Here is a 26,229-nt window from a genome sequence, read left to right on the forward strand (position 1 = left end):
ACCACTAGTGCATTTGTCGCTGGAAAAGTTGCAGGTAACTTTTTCCGCTGTCAAAGTGACAATTTCACTGCGGCTTATGCGATTTTTTATACATGAGTTGAATTGTCAATGTTATAACATGCGCTAATGTGTTATTTTCGATCGCGCGCTATCACGGTGAACAATAAAAACTTGTACATCGATCCCTTGCAGTGAATTTTTGGATTGATTTTTCATGTGGGCAGCGTAACGTTTGTTAAAGTGGTTTTCGCGGCATTTATTAACATTATAAAACAAAGTTCGACAATCAAAAATTAATTATAATAATTTTTCCTTTACTCACTAAAAACTCGTGTGTTGTAAATGTTCTGCTGATTGAAAACGCAAGCTTTTCTTCAGTGATTGCGCGCATTTTTGAGTGACTTTAAATACAAACACTGAAATAGTGTGTGCATCGATTTTTCCAAGTTTCGTCGAGTTCCAGATCGAACCTGCAGCAACAACGAACGATTCCCAGTGAGCAAGAGGACTTTCACGAAGGTTTCGAACTAATTAATCAACGTCTTCACTTACACTCATTTTACCAGCAAACTGTGAGTTCTTTCCAACTATTTATTTCTGCGGATGCAAACGGCATCTCGTATTTCAACTCAGGACTTTACTAAAATAAATAGTTTTGAGCAATTAAATCAATCTTCAGAATTTTAAATTCGCATTTATTGTTTGTAAATTTGCTTTTTGGTCAATTTTTTACAACCGTTAAAATGGCCGAGCTGAGTGCCATCATTGAACGTCAAAACGAACTTTTCGGGTTCATATCTCGCACGGTTGAAAATCTAAACAAGTTAGGCAAAGATAACATTACGCTAGGCGCAATCAAGGGAAGAATTAAGAAGATTAACCAGCAATGGGAAGAATATCAAGACAATCATAAGAAATTGCTAACTCTTGAGGTGAAACGCGAAGAGTTCCCCTATTTTAGGCAAAATCTAATGAAGGCAGTGGATGAATCCTATGCCAAACAGATAGGTGTGTTACTTGATTTAGAAATCGCGGCTACTCCTATGCAAGCACCTTCCCAAGCACCCCATTTTCCACCCGAATTGGTTGAACTTCTTCAAGCCTTACGTGCGCAACCACACACCCAACCTCCTGTACAGCCTGTTGTGCAACTTCAGAGTCAATTGCCTCGCATAAATTTGCCAAAATTTGACGGCAATTACACCCATTGGCCACAATTTCGAGATCTTTTCACGTCTCTTGTTGGGTCAAAACCTAACCTACCACCGGTAGAAAAATTCCATAATCTAAAAACCAGTTTAGAAAAGGAAGCCCTTCAATTGATCAATAATTTAGCAATAACAGACGACAACTATCAAATAGCTTGGGATAAACTGAAAAACAAATATGAAAACAAACGTTTGCTAGTGAACGCACACCTTGCATCCCTCGATGCGATTCCTCCTGCGAAGTCCGAGTCAGCGACTGAACTCAAACGCATTCTCTTGTCAACCATTGAGGCTAAGGATGCTCTCCAAGCCTTGGGCAGGCCTGTCGATAATCACGAAGACTGGCTCGTGCACAAGACCACTAAGCGTCTTGACCCTCAAACACGACGCGATTGGGAGACTGCGAACGGGGCAGCCAATGACCCCATCTCTTTCGGTGAATTGCAAAAATTCCTCGAAACTCGTATAAAGGCACTAGAAGCCATTAACGAGAAAACTCTTACGAACCCAGCAAAACAGGTTCATCAAACTAAAAGCTTTTTTCCCTATAAAAAAGGAAAATCTGACGTGAGCTCACATCACGTTGCAACTACGAAATTACAAAATTCGTCAAGTCCACGTACTTGTTCGCTATGTTCACAAGAACATTTTATCTGGAAATGTGATCAATACAAAGCACTCAGCCCTTGTGAGAAAAGGCAGACTATAATTTCTAAAAATCTCTGCCTAAACTGCCTAGGCGCTCACAAAGTTCAAGAATGCAAGTCAAGGTTTCACTGTTTTAAATGTTCGGAAAAACACCATACGTCTATGCACGGAGTTAATTCTGGTGGTTCGTCACGCTCTCACTCGCAGACCATGACAGAGAACACAGCACCTGCGCCTGTACTATCAGAGTTGCCCACACAACTTCAGAGTCCTCAATCATCACTCCTGCAAGTTGTAAATCACTCTTCATGTACAACACCCAAACCTTCACTTTTGGCAACAGCTTACATCAGAGTTATTGCAGCGTCCGGCGCAAAAAGCTACACCAGAGCACTCGTTGACTCCTGTTCTACCGACAACTTGGTTTCTGAATCTCTGTCCCAGCGACTGAGATTACCCAGACGTTCAGCCCAATATCCAGTCAGTGGAACTGGCAAAAAAGCAACTTGCATTACACGGGGAGCAGTGTCCTTCGAAGTGAAGCCTCATTTTGATTCTGATTACAAGATTCCAGTCAACGCCTTTGTAGTGAGGGATCTCACTCATTACGTCCCGAACTGTCAAGACGATCAGCTCAATCTGCCGCATTTAAAAGACATACAATTTGCTGATCCAGATCACTCGTCTTCACAACCAATTGAAGTGATTCTTGGAGTTGGATCGTACTCTAGAATCCTCGAAGAAGGCATCCGTAAGGGCCCTGATCATACTCCAATCGCACAGAAAACCGCACTCGGATGGATATTGCTCGGTGAGCTATCCACTGATGTCGATCCATCGCAACCAGCCACTCTCGCAAGTCACCAGTGTCACATTGACAAACAACTCCCAGAGCTCCTTCAAAAATTCTGGGAACAAGAAGAAATTTTAATCAAGTCACAACACTTCAGTGACGAAGAGCAATTTGTTGAGGACCATTTTAAGAGAACACATTCTCGAGGTCCAGATGGCCGATACACGGTATGTTTACCAATTAAGCAACCAGAGATTCAACTTGGTGACTCTCTGACCCCAGCGACACGCATGTTTCAATATATGGAACGACGTTTTTCACGCAACGATGAGTTACAAGAGCATTATTCCAAATTTATGGATGAGTACCTTGAATTAGGTCACATCGAGAAGGTAGACGTTACAAGTGAATCATCCCCACCTTCAAGGTCGTTTTACCTACCTCATCATGGTGTCTTGAAAGCCACTAGCACAACCACCAAATTACGTGTCGTGTTTAATGGCTCCCAAAAGACAGACATGGGGAATTCTCTCAACGCACAGCTCTGCGTTGGCCCCAAACTCTTACCAGAACTTCCTGAAGTTCTGTTAAAATGGCGATCGCACAAAATCGCCATCTCATCGGACATGGAGAAAATGTATAGACAGATTTGGGTCCATGAGAGCGACAGAGACCTCCAACGTCTCTTGTGGTATGATCGAGACACCAAAACAATGGCTACTTATCGTCTTACCACCGTTCCTTTTGGATTGTCATCTTCACCATTCCAAGCAATCCGCACACTTCATCAATTAGCAGACGATGAACAAGAAAATTATCCCGTCGCTGCTAAACTTCTCAAGACTGACGCCTACGTCGATGACATCTTGTCAGGCGCCGACGATTTACCGACTGCCTTTGTGATACAAGAGCAGCTGATCAATCTCCTCAAGGCGGGCGGTTTTGCCTTGAGAAAGTGGACTTCCAACAATAGAAGTCTTGTAGATCGCCTGCCAGCTGACATGGTTGCTCAATCCAACTTAAATTGGCAATCAAGTCCAGTGTATAAAATGCTCGGGTTAACCTGGCAACCCGATGCTGACCATTTCATCTTCAACGTGAAGATGTCAGAGTTGCCTTCCAAAACTACTAAACGCCACGTGCTCTCCATGATCGCACAGCTGTTTGACCCTCTAGGCTGGCTCGCCCCAGCGATCGTGACTGCAAAAATCTTTATGCAATCACTCTGGCAACTAGACTTAGGTTGGGATGAACCCTTGCCAGACTGCAAGTCCAATAAGTGGAAAAATTTCTACTCCCAACTGAATCTACTCGCACAAGTCAAGATACCAAGGTATATCGGACTTTCACCATCTAATCGTCTTTGCGAACTCCATGGGTTTTCCGATGCTTCGGAGCAAGCATACTCGGCTGTCCTCTACATACGAGTGTCAAACAACAATGACTTGTCAACAGTCAGATTACTGGTTTCAAAAACCAAGGTTGCGCCATTGAAAATGATAACCTTGCCCAAGTTGGAACTGAACGCAGCTCTTCTGCTGGCTAAACTTTCATCGGTGGTGCAAACTACACTCAACTTACAGCAGGTACCTCTGCACTTGCACTCTGATTCGACCATAACACTCCATTGGATCAGAGGTCATCCTACTCGATGGAAAACATTCGTGGCAAACCGAGTCTCTCAAATTCAAAGACTCGTACCAGATGGTCACTGGCACCACGTCTCATCAGGGGACAATCCAGCTGACATCGCCACTCGCGAACTGGACATTTCAGACTTCATCCAACGGGATAATTGGTGGAACTGTTCGGCCTTATGTCTCACTGACGTCACACCATGGCCCACATCCACAATCATTCCATCTCCTGATGCTGTCCTAGAAGAGAAAACCATTGTTGTTCATCAAACAATACCTACCATCAAGGAACCATGGGATCTTATTCAAAGATACTCTCAACTTACCAAATTATCTTCGGTAACAGCATGGATTCTACGCTTTGTGACAAACGCTGCTGAGCGTAAGAGCATCAAGTTAAGCTCACGTGGAGCTCACGACATCGTGTCCCATTCAAGGAATGTGTCACCTCTAGAACTTGAAAACGCCAAACAATTTTGGATTCATCAAGTTCAGAAACAATACTTCCAACGAGAGATTGATCGACTTACCCACGATCCTCTCTGCAATATCAAGGGACCTCTCGCACGTCTTACACCATTCATCGACGATCATGGACTTCTACGGGTCGGAGGTCGTCTGAAACACTCGCTTCTCGATGCTGATGAAAAACAACCAGTCATTCTGCCACGAGAGTCGTTTTTCACCACATTGATTATTCGTTATTATCATGAAAAAACTCTTCACGGTGGCATCCAACTAACTCTTTGTCAAATCCGTCGCAAGTACTGGATTTTAAGAGGACGCAGCGCAGTGAAAACTATCATCTTTAAATGCCTTAAGTGTTGGAGACAGCGTAAAGCAACAGCTCAACAGCTGATGGGAAACTTACCTAAAAATCGCGTTACTCCATCAAGAGCTTTTCTCAACACTGGAGTTGACTACGCTGGACCAATCTGGTTAAAAACCACAAAAGGGCGTGGCCATAAAGCAAACAAAGGCTACATCTCAGTCTTCGTGTGTCTCGCTACACGAGCAATCCACCTCGAAGTTGTATCAGATTATACATCCGACGCGTTCATTGCAGCCTACAAAAGATTTACGGCAAGGCGCGGAATATGTGCTACCCTACGTAGCGACTGCGGTACTACACTCGTGGGAGCCGACGCAGAGTTGAGAAAACTTTTCGATTCAGCTCGACAAGAATCGCGACACATTGAGCATCTTCTCGCTCAAGACGGAACCCAGTGGATTTTTAACCCACCTGCCGCTCCACACTTTGGTGGGATTTGGGAGGCAGGCGTGAAGTCTACCAAGCACCATCTAAAGAGAACTATCGGTGAGTCGACCATCACCTTTGAAGAGATGTCGACCTTGCTCGCACAAGTCGAAGCGTGTCTCAACTCACGGCCGCTTCAAGCCCTAACGGACGACCCTGACGACTTGTCAGTTCTAACCCCTGGACACTTCCTCATCGGAGGTCCTCCAGCTACAATTCCGGAGCCCTCTCTTGCTGACATCTCAGTCAATCGACTCTCCCGTTGGCAACTCATACGTCAACAGTACGAGCATTTCTGGCAGAGATGGTCTCACGAATATCTTCATGAATTCCAAACTCGCTCAAAATGGCAAACTCGTGAGCCACAAGTCAAAATTGGAGACTTGGCAGTGCTAAAAAATGAACTGCAACCAACTTCCAAGTGGGTTCTTGCCAGAATCATTGACGTTCATCCCGGTCAAGACGGAGTTGTTCGAGTCGTAACAGTACGCACAGCCACTTCGACTTTCAAGCGCCCAATCGTCAAGCTCTGTCTGCTTCCAAGGACAGACGAAAAGGATGACATCGCCTGAAGTTATTTGTGCTTGCTATTAACTCAGTGTATTAGTGTGAAGTTACAGTTTTTTTTCAAATTTATTCATCGTGTTAGATGAAGGCGGGCGGAATGTTGAGAAATGACACATTTTCTTTTGTACACAGTATTTTTATTTTCTGTATTTGAGATCCAGTTTTGTTATCATATTTCGTTCACGGTCAAGTTGGATAGAAAATTGTAACAACAGTTGTTGACGTTAAAGTGTGTGCGATTCAGCTTTCAATTTTATTTTCGTTTTGTTGTTTTTGTTAATAAATTCCGCCTAATTCATGTTAGTTTTTTGTCACTCACCTTTATTACAGTCCATTAAGCTTCCCTGACAACTTTAAAAAAGTATTCATAACTTTTCCCCGAAAAGTGCTTCATTTTTTAGTTATTTCATGTTGAAGTACTCGATTTGGAATTTGACGAATGAGAACCTACTTTTCATGAGCTACAACTTTGCTTCTACTGGGTCTACAGACTTCATATATTTGTCTGTTTATAAGCTATATTCTTGCTAAGAATACTTTTTTCGATACAATACTTACTTTTAGAGTTATTTGCGAAAAACCGTCTGAAAACGTAGTTTTTTTGTTGAAAAATGAACATTTTCACTCGCAATTAACTCGAATACTATTGACTTAATGAAAAAACTCTATAGAACAAAAGTTGCTTAGAATTACTCAATTTATCAATTTCCGGACTTATTTTGAACGTATCTTTTTTTCCCCCCCGAGAAGGGGTGGCATTCACCCCCCAAGTAAAAGCAACCCTGGGCTCAAGTTCAACTTTGAATTAGAGGGTAAGAGGAACCTAAATCCAAATTTTCATGCGATTCGGTGGAGACACGAAAAATTACACGGCAAAACGGTCATTTACTGGCCTACATGGAAGGCGACGTATCCACAAATTAATAATTATTTATGATATTAATGATTTCACCTCGGAATGAGAGATAATAAACTATAAACTTATATAAACCTTCATTTTGGTATTCTGAAAGTTGTCTCAAAAGTCTCATAAAATTTTGTGTCCGGGCCTTCAGATATTGAAGCTGAAAGGGTACAAAAATCGTTTTTTTACCAATATCTTGTTTCCTATGGTTTTATTGCCATTTGCATTTGTTATAAAAATTGTAGAGAATAAAATTTTCTACAGCTTTTGTCCCAAACATTTTTTTATATACATACAACCGTTTTTGGGAGAGAGAGCAGAGAGCGCGCCCACTTACCGATTTACCATACTGCAAGGTCAACTGTAAGTGCCAGTAAATAAGCACTTCACAGAAAATAAATCTCTTAAGCTCCTTTAACAGTTAGCGGTACTATATACCAATTGGATATATCAACTTTTTCTTTAGTTGAATACATCGCACATGAACGAAAATTATGATACGGAAGTCAAAGCGATAATATTCAAATTAATTACATTGACAGGCAGATCTTCATTTGTTGTAGGTAGTTATCTTGGTTACATAAAGTTAGGCGTCCCTCAGAAGACTTTTTATCATTTAAAAGTAGACATAGGAAATTCCTATAGAAAATCCCTATGTCCACTTCTATCACTGTATATGAAAATTGAAATGTTATATTAAAATACGATTTCGGCTAAAATTTAATACAAAACTCGTCAGTAAAATGACATTACCTGTAATGTGTCATTTTCCTGACTTTTATGTAAATAATTATTCTTGAATTTAACATTCGTTATGCTGTTATACACGATTGTCAGAGCAATCGTAGTCGGACCAAATCTTGCTTTTGCTAGTGTAAAATGATTCGAATTATTGATTCTTTTTGAGTATTAATTACAGTTTAATATACGATTGCCTCAGTGTCAGACGTTAAGCTTTGCTATATCGCAATATTTTATGTGCAGCGTGATTCGCTGTTCCTTTTATTTGTTTGTTGTGTGATTGTGTAATAGAAATTTGCAAAACGCACCCTTATGAATTGAGACGGCCGCTACCAAAATCAAAGGTAATTTTGTTATGACTCCTTGATCTTTATTGTTCAACAGATTCTTAGTAATCCATAAATGAACAATCATAAAAGTAAATATACAAACGTATATATACTGCATTATTAACATTATTATAGAAAAAGTAAAAAAAAGATAAATGGAATATAATTATTAGAAATCAGTAAGAAAAGTAAACAAACAGTAACAGAAAAGGGTAAGTGTATATAATAGTACACTTAATGTTGCAAAGTAGAAAGCAATTCTATGAACAAAGGCAAAATAATTTCAAAATTCTGTTAATTAAAAATAGAACTTAAAACATTCGATAAGGAATTATAATTAATGTCTCAGTTCTGACAATTCATATTATAATTACATACCATTATTAAAGGTGGAGTTCTACGAAGAAGATTGGATTTTGGAGTAGGATAAGTGTTTAAAAGGCTTAAAATGATTTAGGAACGTACCAATTAAATTTTAGGTAATTCTTCTGCAAAATCTACAATGAATGATTAATCATCACACTCGCTGTAACATTCCCCGGCCTTAATTCTTTTATCTGTAGGTACACAAACTCACGTTTTGATTTCCGTCTCAAAAAATATTACCCGCTACCACAAATCACAAAGACGGCATGATACGGAAGCCAATTTTGTCAAAAAAATCTTTCTTGCGAACTATACCTGCTTGCTTTCTTAAAGATCCGAATTATGAGCCTATAATGGTCGCCTTGATTGCTATATCGGGAATTTCACTAATTAATTCTCTGACTAATCCCCTTCTATTTTTGGTTAATTAGTAGGTACTATGCCTCCTTTTTATATCACGTGTAGCAAAGTTCATCACGTTTTCTTAAGAATAAATCTGATTGGAGGTCCGGCGAAGCACCTAATTTTTGATTACTCCTACTTCTTATGGTCTAAAGAATTATCTCTTCCTCCATTTGCAGGTGTAACTAAATAGCTCCGATTAAGAAGACGAATGCGAAATAAACGCAAGACATCTTTGCTCGGAAAATTTCTGAAATCCATTAAGAAACAAAGTCGCATAGAAATTAAACAACGCAGGATATTTACCCGTCCGTTACACTGCAATTAACTATTTATTCTTTCAAATTCTACCAAATGCCACTCATCTTGAAAATCATTTTGAACCTTTAAATATTGAGAACCTATTACTCAAATTTATTCTCAAATCCCAAAAGATTAAAAAATTCCCAGTTTAACTATTTCTGCGAAAAAATCGAAAATTTAAACACAAATACTATAAGATATTAGAAACGCCCGAATATATTACAAGGAGAGACTTTGGGTAACTTTTTCCGACAATCATATCAAAGCTCACAGAAACCAATGGAAATGTTTAAGATCGGTTTCAGAAATCTAAATTTGCAGACCATTTGTAATGTGTTGGGTGGCGATTATCATACCTACTATATATTATTCATTAATAAATAATATATTTGGCTAATCACACGACCAAATTGTGCTCTACATTGAATTGAGGAGAAATTCTACCTACACCTGCTGATGAAGTTCCATAAACCGAATTATTGCTTTGCTGTGCTACGCCTAAGCCGTACATATTGCAAGTCAATTAAATTTCGTTCGTCGCTTTGATCATAAATAGAAACTCGTGTTGTCATAGAGACAACGTTTCAAACGGTAATATTGTTTTATGAACCTCCGTCAAATTCAAATCTAAGGATTACATTTTGGTTTGATCATCGCCAGAAACAAAAAACTTAAGTATAAATAATAGAGTACGCCTAATTGTTTTACCTACGTAAATAATTAATTACGAGATATACCTATTAACGTACTGGCTATGGAATTGGCGATGCTTGAATTTGCTTTTCATACCCTCGACATGGCTATGTATGCACCTTGAATTGAATAGGCTTTAGGCTGAAGTACGTTGACATGAGCGTGCATGGCAGTATTATTCAAAACGTACCTAGAACACAGCAGAATTTACAGTTTGAATCGTGAATGCCATTATAGTATAATTTTCACCAACCACAAATAAGAAAGAGCTTTACGCTAAAATTGGGAGAACTGTTTCAACGGTCTGGCGGTTGTCCATTGTGCAGAGAAACAAATAGTGCTAGTGAAATGGATATATTTGAAGATGAATTAGAGGAGTTAATAATATTGATTCATTATAACCAAATAATTTGGTGAGACAGATAACAGACAATACCTAGTTTATAGATTACTAATTTATAGTCAATAGATTATATCTTGTTTACAAACATCATTTAACATATACACACCAATAATCCCGAACAGTTATAATGGAAGGTATTTTGAGCAAATCAGTAAGCAATTAGAAGAGTTGAATAAAACAACGGAGCGCATCGAGTATAAGATGGACGAGTGTCAACGCCAGATTTTAGAAATAAAAAAGGAAAACACAAACCTTAAATACGAAAATGAGGTCACCCCAAGCCACGTATTCAAAGAAGGCGGCAAGTATGCGTTGCCTATCAAGGAACTAATGGGAATACTTCAACAGAGACGACGACAAATGCGTGGAAACGGGCCGAAACCAAAGAAGAAAAACAGGAAGAAAGAAAAAAGTACTGGAAACTCGCGACGTGGAATGTAAGGGGAATAAACGGAAAGAACTCAGTAACAAATGCAGCAAGTATGGGTTATAGTTATAGTAGGCGTAACGGAGACAAAAAAGAAAGGATTTGGAGAAGAAATGATGGAAAAAGGGCAGTTACTGGTCTATAGGGGAGTAGAAATGATAAAAATGGCAAAAGCAGGAATAGCGAGCATAATTTCGGGGAATAGAATCAATCAATTACAAAAATGGCAGGGATATTCAGATAAGATACTTACGGTAGAGCTAAAATCAAGTGAGAAGAAACCTTTGTGGTAGTGTATGGACCGAACGAGGATGAGGAAGTGGAAGTTAAAAACGCTTCTTGGGAGGAGCTTACACAGACAGTTGAAAACTGCCGAGGTACAGTCTATATAATCTGTGACTTCAACAGTAGAGTTGGAAACAAAAACGACGGTTATGAAAGGATCCTATGGAAACATGGGGAAAACGTAAAGAATAACAATGGACAAAGACATAGATTTCTGCCAATTAAATAATTTCATTATTGCAAATACTTTCTACCAGCACAAGAACATACGCAAAATAACAAGGGCAGCACCAAACCGAGGAGAAGAATCAATTATTGACTACGTATTAGTACAAGAGGGAAGAAAGCGTACAGTCATAGATGTAAAAGTGCGAAGAGGTGTAGAAATGGGTAGCGACCCCCATTTATTAGTAGCCAACATTAAAGACGAACACAATTATTCAAATAGAACGGAAAAGAAAGAACTGCAAATCGAATTTGAACTCATAAAATCATTCAAGCTAAGAGACAGCGAAACAGCGAATGTAAAAAAAGAAGTAAAGAAGAAAATTGCAGGTTAATTGCGAATACCTAGAAGAGCTATGGAAGAGCTTTTCAGTAACATTTTATTAAATGCAGCAAAGAAGGCATGTGGAGTGGGAAGGGCGACAAATAGAAAAAGGCAAACGGCATGGTGGTCGAAAAATGTAAAGGGACAAGTTAAAAGGAAGAAACAGGCATGGCAGAAATACTTAAACAGCAAGACGAAGGACAAAATTACGAAATGTACAAACAGCAACGAAGAAATGTTAAGGAAATCATACAGGAGGCAAAGCAGATTACATGCGGAGACAGTTCGGCGAAAAAATGGAAACGGACAGCAAAAGAATCTGTTCTACAAGACCATTAAGTCACTTAAGGTAGAACAAAAAAAACAGATACCATAAAAAATAAAGACGGGTTGATACTTACGGAAAGACAACAAATAATGAGCAGGTATATTTTGAGGAGTTATTAAATGTCGCAACTGCCACAGAAACTGAACCACATGGAAGGATCTAGACGACAATAAAAAATAACAACATAACGATTGAAGAGCTAACAGAAAGTATTAAAATGTTGAAACAGGAAAAGCGCCAGGACATGATAAAATAACAGCAGAAATGGTAAAAGAAATAGGAGAAGAGGGAGGACACTTAGTCTACAACTTTTTATTGAGAAGTCTGATCGAAAAAGTACGAATTGTTTTGGATTCTACGCACCAAAATTAATAAGAAAAAGTGTTTTCCCGAGAAATTTTGGTGCAGTCGATTTTTGGTAAAAAAGAAAGGTTATACACTGCCTTTTTTTGAGGCCCGAAAAAAAAATTGTCTCAGATCGACCTGAAAAAAAAATTTTCTTATAGAATGTGGCCTGTGGAATCCATAATTTCAAACAGTTCCAAGATTGGGCTACTAGTTCAAAAGCTACAGCCCTTTGAATTTTCTTTCGAAATTGGTTTCTATATATTACTAAAAATTTTTAACAATAAGCAATAAGCCACCTCAACCCAGGTTCGAACACCCGACCTCCGGATTTCTAGCCCAACTCTCTACCATGATCAACAAAATTTCAAAACCAGAAAAGCGGTACAGAAGGATCTGCTTAAAAAAGACGTAATTAACTGTTTTAAGTTTTTTAGCTGTCAGACGACTATTTCTCCCTACTATAATTCTTAATGACTTAATTCCAAAAACAAAATGGCGATATCTACATTTACTATTCAATCCCAGAACAAGCTGACTGAGGGCTTTTCACGATTATTTTAGCTTTATTTATTTATTTATTTATTTATTGTCCCTCTTGTTCTAGGCCCTCAACAGGCTTACGCCCAATTACAGAGTAACCCGCATAATGCTTTTTAGAGGTGCCCCTGCAGAAGGTCTCAAGTTGTTCTATACTACTTCGGTATTTACCTTACGAATTAGGAAAAATGCAGGAAAACCTTATTCGGAGTAGCCGGCAGAATGCTCGAAACTGATCTAAGGAAATTCCCATCTCTGCTACAGATGAAAAATTCACCTCAAACCAGGTTCGAACACCCGAGCTCCGGATTTATACCCCAACGCTCTATACCACTGAGCTATAATGCCGGTCATGATGAACTAAGGATTGCAACTTTATATAGCCTGTAAAAAAGACTGATTGTGAGATCCACTTGAGCTATCGCGGCGCCGTAATAATGGATTTCCAACACGGTTTAAAATTGTATTAGTATAATTCCACCACAGATATCTTTTTGTCGGATAGATTAACTATCTATACTCGACCTTAGTTTGCACAGACGTTATCAATTCTGTTTTTGGGAAATATTGTAATGCCAACGTATTAACAAAATAAAAAAAAAACACAATAAACGTTAGAATTGCGCGTTATTTGTGCTAGGCCGACTAATGTATTTTACAAAATGTAGGTTCTTGAAAAATAATGAAAAGGGACTTTTTGTTTGTGCGAAAAATGTTTGTAACTATCTTCCCAACTACCGAAGATACATGGTCAAGAGATTGTACGTCAATTTTAGAACACCCGGTATATGAGCATTCATACAGTATTAAAATTATCTCGATTTTTATCTAAACATAATTGTCTTTTTTATCTTTATCTAGATAACACAAGAGCATTCTTATCTTTCTTATCTATCGTAGATTAAGCAAATTCTTATTTATCTTATCTTTATCTAGATGAATTTGAAATTACCTTTGAATAACACTGCATTTGGCGTTGACAAACTTTCGGGGAGAGAAAGTTTGTTGACAAGTGCGACACGAAGCAATTGACAATTGAACCCTGTATGGGTTTATATTGTTACATTTAAACAATTTACTTAAAGCCATTTTTCACGAATCTACAGCATTTTCTTGGGAGAGGAAAACTTTGCATTTTAAATGTGAAGATAAAGTTCAGCGTATATGAATGTACGCTCAAGTTCAAACAGATTTCTCACGGCAACCCAAAGCTTCAACTTCACTTTCAAGCAATTTTCGTTTAGAATACGTGAGGAAATGTGACTTCATAGGTAATCCTTGAACCTGACAAACGTGAATATAAAACTGAATATATGGATGCGTGCTCAGGATTTCATAAATCAATGTATATTTTGAATCTGTTGCATATTTTATTGAAACGGTGAGTTCGTTTTTGTGGTAGACCATTATTAACGCTAAAATGCGTTGAAATTTGTTTATTACAATATAGTTTCATTAATTAAAATTATCGATTAGCGAGGAATAATTAGTATTGATCTGGAACCTTTGGTCATCAACGTCAGAGGGGCCTTTTTATTCATTAAGGCGCTCAAGAAATGTCTTACATACTACGATGACGGCTTATTAATAAAAAAAGGTGGACTGGGGAAAGCACCAGTGAAGATGGTGAATTTTAAATGGTTTTGCTTCACATAACAATATTGATACTTGAAACGAAGTTTAGTAAATTAGAATTAAGGGAGAACGGAGTTTCAGGGAGAAATGGTAATAGAACGCCTAAGAAAGGATGTACCAGAAAGCTAATTACACATGAAGGCATATATATAATATATTAATCACTACCTCTGTTCCAAAATGGACTCATTATCTAGCTTCACGCTCACGTAACTCCGTATTCTAGGTCTAAGTCTATGCGAACAAAGAAAATCTGTTGAAGTATGCGATTTTAAACTGATATTCAAACACTTTTTTTGACATACAAACACCACAAAATTATCGAAATGGATTAATTATTTACCAACTGAATTATAGAATTAACACAAACTCGCTCACATTTATAGTGTCTTTTTTGCTGTACAGCAAGAGCATCGTTCATCAAGATGATGATGTATGTGCTTAAAATGAACTTTACATTTTGATAGCGCAAACATTAATCAACCTTTTCATCAATTATACACAACAGTGGTCAGTGGACGCATGTGTTACATTCGTAGCACAACATTTCCGCCACGAAAAAAGACGCAATATATAAACGATATGTGCGATAAAATAATTTAATAAATGAAATTGATTTTTCTTCCTGTGAAATTCAATTACGTAGATATAAATTGCAGGATGCTGTTTACATTAATACTTTTTCGCCCTCGAACAAAAACCTTTTCTCTCAATTATGATAGAAGCATGGTGCTAATATTTCCAAGCAGCGTCGGTTATAATGCCGAGGCATTAATTAGAGCTCCTTCATTTTCCAATAAGTTCACTAAAGGAACAGCGGGTACGCAATCCCTTCTTAGTCTATAAACCTCTATAGTTTCGTAGTACTTAGTGGGTACGTTTTGAATAGTAGGTATTAAAGGACGAGATAGGGGGTAGGTATATTCAATCATTACGTCAATATAGGACAATACCGAAAACAATTTGCTAATGTAGGTATAGCTTTGTAGTGCTCAGTAACGGAAATGTTAAACGTCGTTACATACTAAAGAGTCATCTTTAAAAGATGGAAACCGTCTTTGCTGTATGATCCCCGTTTTCCTTGTTGTATTATACCTTGTTCTTGGAGAGTTCACTTTTCACTTCTTTTATTGTGACAATTTTGTTGAGTTGTTATTGATTACATACGTAAACTGATAAAAACATTATAACATAACATCTCCCCCCTTTAAATGGGGTCTTAACTCGTGTTTAATCTGTACATATATAAAATTTATTGAACATTGTTGCTCCACAGGAAAAAAGCACACATTGCCTACTGCTTGTTTGACCACTCTGTTAGTATTTTAATGGAGACCACTCGCTAAATATTGTCCTTTCCTGAGAGTTCCATTCGCCAGTATCCAACTGGTACGTTTTCCATTCACTTCTATTTTGTGCTTCTTATTTCCAATCTTTCTGATGTCATCTCCCCACCTCATCTGGAATCGCCCATTTACTCTATTTCCTATCCATGGTCTCGATTGTTATACTATGTTATTCCATCTATTGCCTTCTTGTTGGGCGTTATGGCCTGCGAAGCTCCATTTTAGTCTGGTTACTTGTTGTTTTGCGTCTTTGACTTTTGTTTTGTTTCTTACCCATCTGTTTTGTTTCTTGTGTTTTAATTTTACTCCTAACATAGCTCTTTGCGTTTTCGCTTTTTATCCATGTTTTTTTTATCTGAAATTAAGACACTTCAACTACGTGGTCATTAGCGCCGTGTGATACATGTTGACACAGTATGTTATATTTCTAGTTTCATTAGTTTGATAAATCTAATTATGTTTGCTATATTGGTATTTGTTGTTAGGTTGGTCGTCTGATCGTTCGTAATGTTACAATTCCTTCGTTCGTTTTCAAAAGCATTGCACTCGGTTATTAGGTGATTTATTGACATTGGGACTTGGCAATGTTCACACATTTTTGGTCGCTCTTTCCTCATTAGGTGGCCGTGGGTAACTCGGGTATGTCCAATTCTCAGCCTTGTGATGTCCCCTGGTCTCTTCTTCGTGTCAATTTATGGTAACCGCCATCGAAGAATGTATAGTGTCTCTAATTGCTCGTAGTTTGTTCGTCAGTGGGTCGATAGCTTTCCATTGGATTTCCCATTTTTGTCTAAGGTTTTTGTGGATACTTTTTTTGAGGTCGTGGGTTGTGAGCACTTTTTCGTCGATATTTGGTTTTTCAGTCGCTTCTTTGGCTAACTTATCTGCGGCTTCGTTTCCTGCGATACCTATGTGTGATGGGATCCAGATGTAGTCCACAGTCTTGCCGTTGTTGTGTACATCCTCATTTAAGTCGGAGATTTGTTTAATTAGGGGGTTTGGCGATAAAAAGTTCTTTATGGACTTCAGTACACTTGTAGAGTCGGAGAGAATCACATACTGTTTATTTTCACTTTGTTTTATGTACTTTAGAGCTTTTATTATAGCTACCGCTTCGTCTGTGTAATTTGAAGTGTCTTCCGCTAGGCTAGGCGGTACATTTCATTATAGTCTTTGTGTATGAAGGCACATCCAGTTCTGTGATTTTTTTACCGAACCGTCCGTGTATATGAGTTCGTGGTTTAGAAACTTGTCATTAATTATTTCATTTAGTTTGTTGGTATAAAATTTTGGGTTGGTTTCTGTTTTTATATAGACTAATAGATCGAAGTGGATACTAGGGGAGTTAGTTAACCAGAAAGGAGTGACGAAAGGATACTTATAGGTTGGGATAGGTAAAGGTTTGTTCAGGGAGAAGAGGATTTTTTGTGCCCTTATACTGAGTGGTATGATTCGTGGGTGGTGTGGTTGGGTGTTTAAGGCCTGTGTGGTGAAAAGTGTAGAGTTTATGTGATTATTATTAGATATACAAGCTATTGCATAGTTGCTTACGATTTTTTCCCTTCGTAGTTCTAGGGTGGGCTCTCCAGCTTCGCATAGTATGCTAATAGTTGGGCTGGTAAGGAAAGCTCCGATAGCGAAACGAAGACCTGCGTGGCGAATTGCGTCAATGGTTTTCAAAATATTTTTGTTTGCAGCTCCGTATACTATGCTGCCGTAGTCTATTTTGGACAGGATTAATGTTTTGTAGAGTAGTTTTAATGTGTTTGTAGCGTTTTATTACAAAATACAATAAAAGAACTATTAGCGATTTGAAAATATAACAGAATGTCAAATATTAATTATTTATTATCCTACCTAGACAACCACCTATATTGTCATGGTCGCCACATGTTCCTGTCAGCGCCCCATTCGTAATTTGATAATGATTTGAGTAGATTGAGTCGTTGTTTGCAGTCCTTTTTGAGTTGGTTTAAGTGTGGTATCCAAGAGAGTTGAGAGTCGAAGATCATCCCCAAATGTTTTATACAATTTTGATAAGCAATAGGTTGTCCGTTTAAAATTAAAGGAGGAGGTGTGCAGTTCATTTTTCGTCTAGTGAAGCAAATTGCTTTTGTTTTTTGAGGTGAGAATTTAAAGCCCGTGTTCTCTGTCCATTGTGTTAAGTTAGTTATTGTGTTTTGCAGCTGTGATGTTATGTCTACAAGTTTTCTTCCTTTGCAATATATTATAATGTCGTCTGCATATAGTTGATTTTTTACTGGGCTGTTTACAGATTCTACGACGTCATTTATTGCTAAGAGAAAGAGTGTGTAGCGAAGAACTTTTACTTTCGCTTTCTAAAAAGTGAAACTGAGTTCCGCTTAAATGATCCCTTTTGTACAGGACTGAAAGTGACCGGTCCTTTTCACATCAATTATTCGACACCCACATGTACTACCCCTTATAAGTATGGGTTGCGCTGTTGGACATCAAAAACGTAACCCTTCACGGCGACACAGATGTTTATAAGGGTAGTTCCTATTAGATGCAAGTTAGTTAGTTTGGTTCCTCGTTAGGCGCTTGTAAAATCATTTTTGTTGCTATAATAAAGGTTTATTAATTGTTTGAATCCCAAATACAAACAATTCCTGAAGTGCACATATACCCAGCACCTCAAGTGTTACACTCAGTACAGACCCTTGCGGAACATCATTTTCCTGGGTGAACTGATTTGATAAGCTGTTACCTATTTTTACAGTGAAATATCGTTCTTGCATAAATTGGCTAATAAAATCCAAGATGTTGCCTTCTAAGCCTATCTTTTTTGCTATTTCCATTACTCTTCTTCTCCAAACCAGGTCGTATGCTTTCTCGAGGTCGAAGACTACTGCTACAGTGTGTTGTTTATTTAGGAAACCGGTTCGCACCCTGTGTCCAGCTTAACAATAGGATCTATCGTTGAGCGATTTTTCCTAAAACCGCTTTGGTGTCTAGTGACACGGATACCATATTAGACGTTTGTTAATCATTTTTTCAAAGAGTTTACTCATGCAGCGTTTGCTTTAGTCAAGGTCCATGTTTGGCACGCGTGTTTAAGGATTGGGAGTATGCACTGGTCGAATACTCTTGTTTTTAAGTACTGCGGTATTTTCTTATTCTTTAGCACCCATTTTAATTTTCCAAATCCTGCCCAGGCTAATCTAGTCCCCCTTGTTACCTCCGTTGGTTGATTTTCCTTATTTATTTTTATTATCTGTCCCAGATATATATAGTCGTTGACCGCTTCTATATTGTGTATTGTTATGTTTCTAGTATCTCATGTGTTTGTCATTGTTTTGGTTTTGTCGTAGTTAATTTTCAGACCTACATGATCGGATTCATTTGCTAGTTCGGTTAGCATAGTTTGTAGTTATTCGAAGGCAGAAGCTATTATTACTACATCATCTGCATACCTCAAGTGATTTAGTTTCTTTCCATTTATATTTATCCCCATGTTTACCCAGTCCATTGCTCTGAATATATCTTCTAGTGCTAATGTGAATAGTTTAGGAGAAATAACATCGCTCTGTCGTACTCCTCTCTCAATTGGAATAGGTTTTGTGGTTTCTTCTAGTTGTATTGTCATTGTTGCTTTCTTATAAATGTTGTGTATTAGCATTCTGTATCTAGAATCTATTCTACATTCGTTTTTAGCTTTTCCTATTGCCCACATTTCAAAGCTATCGAAGGCTTTTTCATAATCGATGAATGCTAAATGCATGTCTAGGTGATATTCGTTTGCTTTCCCGATTCGGTGGTGCTGTATCCTTTTCGAAGTCCTGCTTGTTCCGCTGGTTGATACGAATCCATTTTTATGTTAGCCTGTTGTTAATTCTCATGAATAGTTTATAGGTTTGCGACAGTAGTGAGATGGGTATATAATTCATTAAGTCCTTTTTGTCGCCTTTTTTAAATAACAAGATTGTATGACTTTCATTCCATTCTCCTTTATGTAGGCATTGATTTAAGAGATTTCTTAATATTTCCATGACTTCTTCTTTTCCCTCTTTTAACATTTCGGCTAAAATTCCATCTTGTCCCGGTGCTTTGTTATTCTTTAGCTGTGATAGTGCGGCTCCAATTTCGTAATTCTCTATTTTTGGTAGTATTTCTGAGTTCAAGTTCGTAATTTTTTTCTTAATTCTTCTATGTTAACGTTTCCATCTTTCTTAGAGGTGATATTTTAGTTGTATTTCTAATTTCATTTCCTGCTTCATCATTTATTGAACTAAGTAGTGGTTTCCATAAATTTGGTCGTAAGCATTTTAGGCCCCTATTCCTCTCGATTACCTTTTCGATTTCGATTTCATTATATTTTCTTAGGTCTTCTCTTGTTTTCCTCCTAACAAGTTTGTTCATCAGCGCTACGTATTCTACTGTTTTTCTTTTGTCTCCGCTTATTAATTTTCGTCTATTTTCCATTAATTTAATTGTCCGATTACTTAGTTTATTTCTTTCGTTCTCAGTTAATTGGCACATTCCATTCCCGCTTTTAATAGCTTTTCTTTCATTTCGTTATTGATTTTATTAATGTCTCTCTCCTCTGCTTCCGATTTTTGTTTAAGGTTTCTCTTCATGATCTGTCTATATTTTCCCGCGTTTTGTCTTATTCTATTATGGTCCTGAAAACTGTTGGTCTCTTTCTTGTTTTCTTCATCTCCAGTTTATCTATTTCTATTTTGGCTCTTAGTATACGATGATCGCTGCCAGTTAAAAATTTATTAAGCGCGGTTACGTCTTTAAAGATTTGTTTGTTCTGGCAAAGGAAGTAGTCTATTTCATTTTTTGTCTTCCCATCCGGGGAGACCCATGTACATTTTCGGTTGTTTTTTTTTCATGAAAGTACGTTTTGATTGCATGAAGGTTTTGTTGTTCTAAATAGTCCAATAGTCGGTCACCTCTAGTATTTATCGTTCAAAGTATATACTCTCCTATTTTGTTTTCGGGGTCCATTTTCTTCCCGATTTTTGCATTGAAATCTCCCATAATTATTGTTGGTTTGATATTTTCATCTTCTAGTGCTGTGGTGATGTTCTCATCGTGTGTTATTGTCGGGGCATATACTTGTATTAATTTTATTTTTGTCTTTCTGTTAGCTTGCAATATTATATATCCTACTCTATCTGATATATTTGATTACGTTTTGTTTCATTTCCTTTTTGATTAAGAATCCAATTCCTCCGTATGTTTCTTCCTCCTTTCCTTTGTAATAGAGGCGATTTCCTTTCCCATTTCTCCTCTTCTTTTAACCTGTGGTAGCCCTAAAATATCCTATTTGCTTTTTCTTAGTTCCTCTTCGAGTTTATTTTTTCCTGTTGTGTATTTTGTTGTTGATGTGTTTCTTCTGGTTTTGTTTTCTCTGATTTTTCCCAGTCTTTTTCGAGCTTTTGCCTCCCCCAGAATTCTTGAGGCTGATCGGTCGTCCGATGTGGGATTCCGGATTTAACCTACCTACCTGGGGTACATTTCCTTTGTTTAAGTTCGGCATTCCTAGGGGTAATTTTGACCATAAAACACCACGCTGGCCAGACGGGTTGGTGAGTTGTGGACTTCAGCCGAGCCGAGTATATTTCATTTCCCCGGTACCACCTATATCTAGGAGGCTATCTGGAGAGGCGCCCGATGGGGGACTAGCAACCCCGCACGGGAACACAAAAAAACACAAAAAATGGACCACTACACACTAATATGGGTCCCACCATGTGGAATTTCTGGAAACGAGACGGCTGATCAACAAGAAAAAACTGCAGCACTCCAACCCTACAACACCATAAGTAAAATCACCACCGCAAAAAATAAACCTCTAAACCAATGGCAGAGTAAGCGAACAGAGTAAACAAAAAACTAACACCAATTAAACCGAATGTGAGGAGACTATCCAACAGGAAATATGAGGTGACCCTAACACGACCGCACCTGGGCCACACCGTAACGTGGACTGCATGGGAAACGGCATTAAATCCGGAGCAGACTATAGCGGAAGAACAGTAATAGTTTTTCTGAAAGGGATACAAATGACCAAACAAATATAATTACCTATTAACCAAATGTAATCCAACAAACCATATATGGGTGCCAATAATCCTGGGTAGTTGAGATACCTTCCAATACAGTTACATAAAAAAAAGTAAAATAAAAGACTTCATCAAAACTATCGAAATGTGTATTGAATTGTTAATTCGTAGAGAAGCAGAAATATATTTATTTTTGATTTTATTACGAAAAGTAATGAAGACAACAACAAATTTTCTAGAGAAAAGTCGTTTAGTTTTCAAACGCTTATCCATAATAATATGAAATTTGATTCACGGTGTGATTTGAATTTTGTATAGCCTGGAGGTTTGCGTAACTGCGGATCCATTAAATTCTTTGGATCTGATTTAAAAGGTTATCGAGAAAAAATGCTGTGTGTGATACCCCTGCTACAAGTCGCAGAAGTGCATTTCAGAAAGAACTTACTTTTTCACGGGGTACATTCGGATTTGCCACAAATTGCTTGCCTTATTCAATATCTAGAAGAGTACCATAAACACACTGCACGCGGAAAATAGGTAATCATTATAAAAGAAAATTCATAAATGTGAAATGAGAACTTTAATATTGTTTTCGCTGCACTGTTGGAGAAATTTTGTTTTGTGGCGACCGGTTTAATGAAATTTATGTAGCAATTTAAAATACGCAGCAGAGAAATAAATTAAATTCCGAGTGTAATCTAGGAGCTAAAATAAAACCTGGATGGTACGAAGGAAACTCTTTAGAGACGACATCTTGATCCTTAGTTTAACGAGGAAACCACTAATTGGTATGAGACACAACAGGTGTTGCTCCTACCCGGATACGTTACCGAGCCTGTTTCCATTAATCTTAATATTTCCCTTGTATTCTAATTTCTGCGAACTAAATACTTGAGCTTATTTTTCTTAAACATAAATACACTTTTTATGAGAATCGCAAAATCATCAGGGGATACAATAGATTAGGCGCGGAGTGGAATTACAAACTTTATGATGAGGAGAATCTCGAAAATTCCAGACCGTATTAAATTTGATTAGTGCTCGACAAGTTTATTAATTTAACGTAGTAGCTCACTGCGGTACGGGGTTTACCTAAGCATGAGAAAATTAGATCTCATATAGTCTAGATTTACCCTACAGCATCAACTGCTGCTGCCTCTAACCTACTTGAAATGAATCCGATGTACGAAAAGATAATCAATTAAAATGGAATTATTGATACAAATTGGTATATATTGCCAGAGACAGAAGTGGAAATCCAGCCCTAACAAGCTGCTATATGCCTTCAAAATATGCGCAGTTCACAGTAATTGAAATTTCCTAAAAATTTATCACTATTCATCCCCAAATCATTTGGATATCTCATTTTATGCGTACAAATATAAAGGTTGGACTAATTTTATAACAAATTTTCGTGTTTCTTTTTACTGTAAGATACATCAACAACATCCCATACTAAAATTGTAGTCCTAACCACCTTTGATTAGGTATATATTGAAAGGCCACTTCTTCATTTTATTACCCCACAAAGTTTCATTTTATTGTATATTTATATTTTAATGAAACCTAACTGGGAAGGTGAGTTTTTTATTAACCAACCCCAAATTTATAAAAAAAAAGGTTTTTATTATCGAACAAATCGATTAGGGATTTCCTATGTTAAGGGGGTCGAGGACTAAATGAAAATGAGTTTTGATACCAGCAGGAGTTATAAGGTTAAAGGTAAGTTCCAATAGTTTTCGTTCGATTGGCTATATAGTCGGTGCAACTATTTTAATTATATTTTAAAGTAGGTAATAAGTTCAAATTACCCGTTACAATTGTTGCTCAACCGTGGGGCTTAAAACTTAAAACAAGGACGCGTTACAAAATGCAAGCTCTTGTGCTAAATCCAGTCTCAAAGCTTATATAAAGGGGCGTCAAAACCAAAATCAAACCTTGATGCTTGGTCCTCTTAAAGCCTTTGCACAGGTTCGGTCTGCAGGTATTTTCAAATTTCAACTTTAATTTAATTTAATGTAAATTCTGTTTTAGGCTTTATCTTTCATTCAAAAACCGTTGGAAAGTTTTAACGATTTATTGTATTCGCCCGATAATGACACACCCTTTTTAAGTAATAAACGATCCTGGACGCGGCTTAGAGTCTTTTTTAGAATCCAATTTAATTAAATCCCATTTGGAGTAATTATCAATATGAACGATTAAATCAGTTGCTGATGCCTTAGACACTCAAATAATTGCTGCTATATCCGATATTTTTATTGCTTTCATTTGAAATAAAGAAGCATTAACTTAATCCAAAGACATTTCCTACCAAATTCAACTTTTCATGATGAATTGTGTGTCTCTAAAAAGGTGGAATATCATATCAATAAAAATAAATATTAGTAACGGATGCAACTTTTCAATTTTTATACATAACAAATCCCCCCTGAGTCCAAACGTTCCTTTCATTTCGTCCTTGCCTTTCTTATTTCTTTCGTAATAATGATGTTATTTTATTTACAAAGTTCAAAAGCGGAAAGAATACTTATTCGATGGTACGAAAGTCTGTAAATAAAATGTTTTTATTTGATTTCTAAAACTGGCAAGGCATGTCAATCAAACAACGGGAATAAATCGATCGAGCTTAGGTCCTCCGGGTTCGTTGTGGTAAACCATTAGTTCCCCTTTGTGCAATAAGTTGTATTATCGAAAATTCAACTGGCTGTTTTCGATGTCAAGTGTTAACTTTTGACAGCGACGAATATTGGATGTGAAATTTAAGCGCTCTAGGAGAAAACGCTGTGGTGCTTTATCGAAACCTATAAGTAAAACTGTCGGTTACGCTGATCGTCCTATTATGTGAATTTTTGTATGGGAGTAGATTGAATTGGCAAATCGCAAGTGTAAGTGCAACAGGTTTGGGAATATTCAACAAGTGCCCCATTCGCATCAATTTAGAAACCCTAAGCGTACAAAGGTTTCCACATTATGGACTATTTTCATGAAATACTAGTAGTGAGCTTCCGAATAATCCTTCCCTTTACATGTAAAAGCAGAACATCCTTTATTTAAATGCGATTAAATACTTCGGTTTGGGGAATTATTTTAATGTTATAGTTTACGGGTTTACAGTGATTTTGTTTATTATTCTCCTTGTTTATTTCCTTTGACTATAAAGATAAAGGTTTCGTCTTCCAACCACAAAACAGGTCCATTCTAAAACCACATCACGTTTCGTTTCTCAGATTCTACAGGGACAAGTGCTACGCATTTACATATATGCATATATGATTTACAGAAATAATTACGTCGGGATACATTATTCATAAAGTTTAAAAGCAAAATCTACTTTGAAATTTCCAATCACTCCATTACCCACGTAGTATAAATTAGCATTTGTGTTACAGGATTTTAAAAACCTCATTATACTTTTTTCCAATTTTTTTCCGTTAAACTGTTACAGCACTGATCATTTCTTCTAACATTGTAATTTCGTTTACGCTTATGTTATAGATATTGATTGACTGACTAAATATGTTAGAGGAATTACATTCAATTCCTTATAATATACAAAAAACCTCTTGGCACCCCAACCAAGCCATCACACTTAAATATTAATTATGTATATTGTTGTGTAAACAACGTGAAGTGGACGTTATTTAGGGTGAAATAATACCGAAGATAATTACGGGCTATCTTGTATGTGTGAATGTTTTAATTAATTGGTTTATTTCATCGGAATTTGTTATTTTAGTGTCTATTTTCCATTTTAGAATTGTTTTTTTAAATGTTACCATTCGTTTGTTTAAATTATAAGCATTATTTAAAATTAAGAAACATCTGGTTGAGTGCATTTAAGTACTATCTGCTCGGATGCGATAAGGATGTTGTTATCGCGAAAGTTAATTGCTTCGAAACGCACGTGTGTTAAAAAACACATAGGTAGGTGTACGACTTTTTTTGCGCGCAATTTTGTTATGGAAGTTTTAAATCGTTTAAATCACATTTTTTATTTTATTATATAATATTTTTTATTATACCTGAATCACAATCTCCGTTTAAAACACTCAAATGCGTGCGAAAAAATGCCTTTTTCTACTCATATTAAATAATAGGTAGAATACTGATGGGTTTTTAATTGAGAAAGTTATCCATTATTCAATATGTTTTCATTATTCAACTGTTGTCACCCAATCGTATTCCGAGTTTGTCATTACTCTTCAGGTCACATTGTAGGGTTGTCTTGGAAACATGTATGTAACAAAAATCAGGATCTCGGATACCGATAAATTCAGTTGTCAAACATTAATGTCAATCAAACAAATTACGAGAAGTCAGTTTTGTGAAAATGGACAATAGTGTAATCATGATGAGCAGTAAGGACAATATACCTAATTCTAACTCCTCGGGATGTTGAAAAAACGGCAAAGCAAATTACCCTTAATTTACCTACTTCCTGAAAAATCTCGCAAGAAATATGAAATGGTGTGCAAAACGTTTA

General features: G+C 37.2%; 1 protein-coding gene across 1 annotated transcript; it reads left to right on the forward strand.

The window, feature by feature from the left end:
* Window positions 1–743: 743 nt before the first annotated feature.
* LOC116167075 lies at window positions 744–6,116 on the forward strand. The gene has a single exon (XM_031482315.1). The coding sequence runs from the start codon at window positions 744–746 to the stop codon at window positions 6,114–6,116; it is 5,373 nt and encodes a 1,790-aa protein (XP_031338175.1).
* The last annotated feature ends 20,113 nt before the right edge of the window (window positions 6,117–26,229 follow it).

Source organism: Photinus pyralis, unplaced genomic scaffold, assembly GCF_008802855.1.
Source record: "Photinus pyralis isolate 1611_PpyrPB1 unplaced genomic scaffold, Ppyr1.3 Ppyr1.4_LG3b, whole genome shotgun sequence".
NCBI lineage: Eukaryota > Metazoa > Arthropoda > Insecta > Coleoptera > Lampyridae > Photinus > Photinus pyralis.

What these genes read in the sequence shown, in the direction of transcription:
- LOC116167075 (XM_031482315.1), top strand. Translation starts at nt 744, where the DNA reads ATGGCCGAGCTGAGTGCCATCATTGAACGTCAAAACGAACTTTTCGGG.